This window comes from Phoenix dactylifera, chromosome 11, assembly GCF_051530095.1.
Source record: "Phoenix dactylifera cultivar Ajwa chromosome 11, Ajwa_hap1_PhDact_Kaust_v1.1, whole genome shotgun sequence".
In the NCBI taxonomy this organism is placed as follows: domain Eukaryota; kingdom Viridiplantae; phylum Streptophyta; class Magnoliopsida; order Arecales; family Arecaceae; genus Phoenix; species Phoenix dactylifera.
Window position 1 is genome coordinate 19017373 of NC_143200.1, and position 6924 is coordinate 19024296.

The following is a 6924-nucleotide window of genomic DNA, read 5'->3' on the forward strand; positions in this document are numbered from 1 at the left end:
CCGTCCGTGATCAACCTCCCAGCTCTCGAAATCCACGATCAAATCTCCTCCTGCGCCCCGACTTCATCCAGTGATCACATTCAAGATTCCAGCATCCCACGATCTTCAGCCTTCCCCAGATCCCGCAAGCATCCGCTCTCCATGCGTCCGATCCTTCCGGGATACTCGGCATCTCCACGTATTCCGGGGGATCAGGGACTCATCGCAGCTTATAGGAGGGCTCCCTCGGCTGAAAGAAGGGGAGCTCATCGAGGGAAAAACAGAGAGCCTCAGCCGTATTCAAAGAAAAGAAAAAAATAGAGAAAGGGAAACAGGGGATGCCCTGTTTCCGAAAGTAAAAAGAAAAAAAAAAGAAGGAAGAGGAACAGGGGAGTTTCTTTTATGTTGATGGCCGGCTAATCCCTTAGGTGAAGGGTGATGGAGGAACCTTTGATGTCTTATTTTCTTTCAAGTAAATTCTGAACATTGATCTCTTTGCTTTACATCTATTAAAATGTTTTTGATTCTTGCATGCTTATTTATGAGATAGATCTTTTATGGTTTATATTTCTTGATTCATGGATTGTTTCGATGTTTGATTTGTCGTAGACGTAATCGGCACGACAAATACTTAGATCTTGAATTCATGATTTCAAATTATATACTCCATGATTAGAACTATTCTATCTGATTGATCCTTAATCAAGAATCACGAAATTTAATTGTTGAAAATAATATCATCAAGGGCGGATTCCAGATCCCTACACCATCTTAATCTATCCAACTTCGATTCTCTGTTTACTGATTTATTTTCTATTTGCAAAACATTATCTTAAGCCGTAAATTCATTGAATTAATTATTCTACAATTATATTAAATAATCTCATATATATTTCGTTCCCTGAGGATTCGACCTCGAACTCCCGAGAATTTACTACTTGTGCGATTTTCCTATACTTGGGAGATTAGTTTCGCGAAAACATTTTTTCGCGCGCATCATTCCGCCTTTAATCTCCTCTTCTCTCCTTTTTTCCGACAATGCCTGCCGTTGACGTTCATTGCCGAAGCCATCAACCGCTTTCCTGCATTAGTCCTTAACCGAAGCCGAACCCCTAGTCATCGGTGAGCGGGTTGGGATCTGAATACACCGAGCCAAGAAATTCCCCTCTCGGCCCTATTTTTAGTTTGGGTTTTGGACATGGCTTTTGTTTATAGTCCACGGCATGGCTCAATTTGAGAGCAAAAGTAGCTAGGTGTGGCGTTACTAGCAACTTGCAACTGTCATTAGCAAAATAAGCCTTTCACTAATAGAACCACTTACATGTTTCTTACCCGGTTTCAAGACTAGCTTCAGACTGCTCTTACCCAACTACATGGGCAATGATGCTTGAGGACTATATCCGATTACGCAGCATACTTGCTTCCATGTTTCTTAATGAAAGTAATATGTCCTGCTCAGAATTTCCCAAGTGCTGGCATTCAATGAATATCCCGGTCCGATGACAGTATGCTACAAAGCAGTATTTGATTTATTACTGATTACGAGTATTTATGGGTACATAAATTTCGTCAACTTTGCTATCAAAAATGTAAGTAAACTCAAAGCGAAGGGACTAACTTATACCATTACTCTCAGGACCACAACAACAAAGCGAAGGAAAAATAAAAAAACATTCTATAAAAGGGATTATGAAGCTATTTGAAGACCAAAAGTACTTGTTCAGCACTTTAGTGATTTATACCATAGTTAGCAGAGACACCAACATCGCAAAACCAAAGGAGAGAAATGTGACAGAGAAGGGGAAGCTGCCTTTATCCTTTCGTATGAAAAGAGCTTCATATATGGGCAAATGGATGGCCACCACCAGCCCGCAGAGAAGAATTTGAATGAATAATGGCTCAAGACCCATAATTCCTCCATCTACGACCAGCCTTTGGAGTCCTCCCACCAAGCAGAAAAGATTCAGCATTGCGACTGCTCCTATGATAACAAACATTGAGGACGATGACCCGAATTCCAAAACATCCTGCTCGTATCTTTTAGAGGCATCGCCATCAGACACCTTTGCTGTGATTGCGAACCCCATCTCAGAAATCCGCAGCAACTTTAAGATGGTAGAAGTGATGCCATAGAGGAATGAGGTGGTCCTCCTCAATATCCACATCCTTTGAAAGTTCCACCACCCAGCCAATGTGTCACCACATTGCAGTGATTCGACGAGCCCATACACATGCTTCCCAATGGTGACATAGGCAAAAGACATGAACCATGGGCTCGTGATCTAATTTTGACATCAGTATATTTGTGTTAGGTTTCGTTCAAACATGCATGCTTGATGGAAGGGAAAAAGAGAGGCATATCCGTACCTTTGGAAATAAGGATATGCCTTTGAGGAGGCAAAGGGAAGGAATCACAAGGTAATAGAGTGTAGGGAGTGAGTTTGGAGCCCACAAGCCATAAACGCAATAAGCCATCTGAAGTCCTAGCTTGATTTTGCCACGACCTAGTATGAAGGGGCAGTACTTGGAAAGAAAGATTTGGAAATTCCCCTCGCTCCATCTTTTGAACTGCACCAGCGATTGTGCCAGTGTTGTGGGAGCAACACCTAAGAAGGCTTTTCTTGAAGGACTGATGTAGACGGACTTCCACCCCCTACATTGAATTGATAGGCCTGTGATGACATCCTCCACAGGGCAGTCATACTTCAGCCCAATCTGCATTAAATGATAGATAGATAGATAAATATATACACATATAGACAGAGAGATAGATAAATAGATAGACAAAAAGGATGACCTCCTGTCCCCATTGGGTGTTGTGCTCATAGGTGCAGGTAATAAGAGACTTTGCTCTCTCTTCCAGTATGCAAGCACTTTTAGCCGTTTTTCTGTCAATGCCTCTCTTCCAGTCTTCCTTGTAATCCTTGCTATACTTCTTCCCGCAAAGGATCTCTCTTCTGTGGAAGCATCCAGTGCCGATATACGGAGGCCCTCCCCAATTATCAAAGCCAGGGAACTCCACCTTACGAGACATTAAAAAAGATTTTGTTATTAGCTCCTTGTATGATTTGATAACAAAATCCATAAAATTACTTGATTGGTCATATACTCCATACTGGATATAGCTGTGATCATAGCTAGTACAAGACTGCAGAAACATAACTGAAACCGCGATAGTGATGAGCCTTTGCTAGTACTAACCTCAGTGAACACATTGAAGGAATAGCCATAAAGATCATTCTTGGTGACATTATCAAAGATCTGGGGATATTGTACAAAGCCAATGTCCTGACCCTTCTCTTCATCTAGGAAGAAGCACAATGCATGTCTGACGGACTCCGAGTTATTCGAGTACATGTCGCAGTCCAAATTGAGGGTGATCGGGCTGTCGCTTATCTCTGATGACGCCCTTATCTGTACATGATCAGGTTGCATTGTTTAAAGGCATTTTTTTTCATAAATTAAATTTTGAAATCATAATTAGGTTGCATTATTTAAAATATTTTTTCATAAATATAATTTCAAAATACTAACAATATTAACAGTACCAAATACTTACAGGCTGCTCCGAAAGCAAAATCTTAATATTTCAAGCATGATAAGTTAGGTCAGCCGGTCGAGTCTCAGACCATATGCAATATTCAAGACTTATTCACACTGGATTCTAGATTTATCATGTTATTTCTCCCAAAATATGATTAATTCTGTTGTTAAATCTACTATAGAAATCAGTTGTCTAGAAAGGATGCCAATTCCATATTGTGGACTACCTAGAGAGAGGATATTAAGCGAACATCTGATTCTGCTACCTACTTTCATTTGACCCTGCATCTGTAGACTAAGCCCAGGACTGCTTACAGGGCTCAGCTAACCACAACAGGTCTGAAAGCTCATGCAAATGAGGAAAAAAAAGAAAAGAAAGAAAAAAGAAAGCAAGCCTATCTCCTAGAAATTGTGAGAAAAATCTCACATAGTTATATTACCAATGCGTTCATAGACCCTGCTTTGAAGTTATGATGATGCTGAGGTCTCTTCTCTCGTGCCATGTACACCAAAGTTGGTAATGCATTTCCATCGTTGTCTATTGAACATTGGTCTCTCCCATCAATTAAGATCTGGAAAAAGCAACAAAGAAAAACAATATAATTAGCTCTAGTTGGACAGCTCTAATCGCCCCACATTTGAAGGATGGGCACAACCTCTAAACTATAGCTTAGTTCAGTTTGTCCATAACTTATGCTACATAGATCAACAACACATTATATGATTTCACCAATTACATTTCCTATAGACATGAACCTAAAGTCTCTTCCTACAGTCTAGCAAAGAGTTCAAACAACTAGTTTAATTTAAATATGAAAACTTTAGACCTTGAAGTCATGTCCCAATTATCCCACTCTAAAATAATCCAAAATTCTACGCAGTAACAATTTTCTCCCAGTAAGATTTTGTTTTGTTCTTCTAGTACCAAGTGTAGTAGTACCTGAACGATGGGTGGATGATTCCGTGAAGTCATCCCCGAGCTCCATTCAGAAAATCCTTTATTTGCTTTTAGTTCTTCAGGGATCTTGCCTAGCCTTACCACCGAATCAATGCGATCTGCCATCTCTTCATATAGATTCTGCGAAATTGGAAATTATGATGATAAATTAAATAGAGATAAGTTGTTGCCTTGTTTTATACTAATTTATTACAAGCGATTTTTTTACTGAACAAAGCTTTTTTAAACGGCGAATCAAAAATTAAAGTTAAGCATGGGCCGGCTAACAGGCTAATATTTATAAAAATTGACCCATGCCACTTGTTCATACTATTACCTTCATGGAAGACCATTTGGCGGGGATGGATGCATTGCGGGGGTTGCATAATTTGGAAAAATAGGTGGTTGGAGACCGTGGCTCCACATTATATCTCTTGCAAAATGGAAGCCAATGCTTTGCAAAGCGAGATGCTTCCCAAAGGGCATAGAAGGTCAAAATAGACCCAGCATCATCAGAAAGGTAGACATTTAGCTTCTCGGGAGGATAGTTGTAAGCCATGACTGATAGAACAGTGGAGATGACCAGGATGGGTGGCTCCGCAATAGGGTCCGCAGTGCACACGAATATGTCAACATTTGGCAACTCAGTTTCATCTCTATTTCAAATGATAAAAGTAAGGAAATTATGCATCAATACAACCTGTCATGCATATCGATGCACAATTTATGTCGGTCATGATTTCTTTTTGGAATGCATGGATGATGTAGTGTGGAGAAATGACATAAGGCAGAATATTTTTTTCTATAAAAATAAGAATGTGATAAAAACTGGCCAAAATCAAATAAGAACTATATCCAAATGTAGATCCCTAGTACCATTGCAATATAATTTTACTAGCTAAGTTAGCTAGCACCGTTATGATATGGCATGAAATTGCATTCCCCTTATAGGATTTTATTTTGTCCTTCTCTTTGAGATTTTTTTTTTTTGAATGGAAGGATAAAATATTTTTTGTCCTATTCAAGTAAGGTTTTGGGATGAAACAGTTTTGGCCAAGGACCATTCCTTTTTACACCATGCTATAGCGTATTTTTAAAATTTCTAGGCCAAAATATAGTGCTCCAACATATGTGAGGACCAGCGAAACAAATCCTTATACATCCCTTGGTGGCCGTCACATTATTGGAGATGGACAGCTGACCATTATACCACCCAATCCGATTATTTATTGTCTTGTTTAACAACCGTCGATAGAAGCAAAGCTATCAAGAAATTTACAACTCTCTAGAGTGACGCATGGCGTCGACCATGTCACCGCTTAACCCAGCCCCACCCACCCATCTCTCTCTCTCTCTCTCTTCCCCTGCATCAATCAAGAGTATGCATCTGCGCCGTCGATGGTTACCATCGGATGGCAATAACCGCTGCGCTCCTCAAGCCAGTCACTCGGCTTGAGGTAGCCTACAATCAACAAGGATGATGAGAAAAACCCGAGGCGAGCACGCTATCATTGGGGCACAGACCTTATCTACTTGGCTATTGCTTGCAGTGCGCAACGAATGCAACGTAAATTATATGTGGGTAAAAGACTAATTAACTGTGGACCGTGCATGATATGTGGGCATGTTCTTTCCTTTTACTTAAAAGAAAAAAAAGAGAAGCCAAGAAATATGTGGGCATGTCAATTATGAAGGAGAATTTTACCGCTGAGAGAGCTTCTCGGGGTGAGTGAAGCGATAGATGGGGTTCCAGCGCACCGACTGAGTGATTATCCAGTAGAAGCCGAACCAAAGCTCGGCTGCAAATATCCCCATCCATGCCCATCTCCCTTCTTCTCCCCATCCCGGGGCATGAGTCGCTCTATACAACCAAATCGAACAAATGCCCACCAACATCGAGCATGCAAACAACTTGTAAGCAAGCCTACCTTTGGCTTGCTTTGTTTCAAAGAGAGCTTCATAACTCTCCCCCATCTCTCTCTCTCTCTCTCTCTCTCTCTCTCACGCGTTTGTGGCCATGAGATAAGTTGGCTATATATAGAGCGTGGTATAAGAGACAAAATTTAATATGGCCACTGGTCAGATTAATAAATACTTATTTCAACATTGGATAATAAATAAATAATTTCCTTCACGAGCGTTCGGATAAAAAACCCGCCACGTATCCCTTCTTGTGGAAAGGTAAAAATAAATGAAAATCAAGAAAAAGACAAAATAAACCATATCTAAGCTGGCAGTGTTAGATTTAATTTGAAAAATGCTTGTTGTTTTGTCGGTATACATTTATATTCTATCAATACACGTCTCAGGCCGAAGCAATAAATAATTAAGATTGTTCCTTTGTTAACGCATAGTATAAGTTCAGATAATACACAGCCGTCTCTCCATAATACTTTATCCATGCTAAGTTTGACTTCAGGTACCTTCTCAAGACCGTCACTGATGAGCTCAATCAATTGCCTATG

General features: G+C 40.2%; 1 protein-coding gene across 1 annotated transcript; it reads right to left on the reverse strand.

Annotated features, from left to right (window-relative positions):
* Nucleotides 1–1487: 1487 nt before the first annotated feature.
* On the reverse strand, nucleotides 1488–6478 carry LOC120105609 (cellulose synthase-like protein E6). The gene is made up of 8 exons (XM_039118211.2): nucleotides 6165–6478; nucleotides 4797–5115; nucleotides 4463–4600; nucleotides 3963–4094; nucleotides 3181–3393; nucleotides 2777–3001; nucleotides 2347–2694; nucleotides 1488–2261 (listed from the first exon to the last, which is right to left on the reverse strand). Exons 1-8 carry the CDS (start codon nucleotides 6431–6433, stop codon nucleotides 1716–1718), a joined length of 2190 nt encoding a protein of 729 aa, XP_038974139.2. The 5' UTR covers nucleotides 6434–6478; the 3' UTR covers nucleotides 1488–1715.
* Between the last annotated feature and the right edge of the window lie 446 nt (nucleotides 6479–6924).

Bases quoted from the DNA above. Each gene is read 5' to 3' on its own strand.
- LOC120105609 (XM_039118211.2), bottom strand. From the start codon at position 6,433: ATGGGGGAGAGTTATGAAGCTCTCTTTGAAACAAAGCAAGCCAAAGGT. The intron at 4,601-4,796 runs GTAATAGTATGA...CCAATTTCGCAG, and splicing joins CCAAATGGTCTTCCATGAAG to AATCTATATGAAGAGATGGC. The intron at 3,002-3,180 runs GTTAGTACTAGC...ATGTCTCGTAAG, and splicing joins CCTTCAATGTGTTCACTGAG to GTGGAGTTCCCTGGCTTTGA.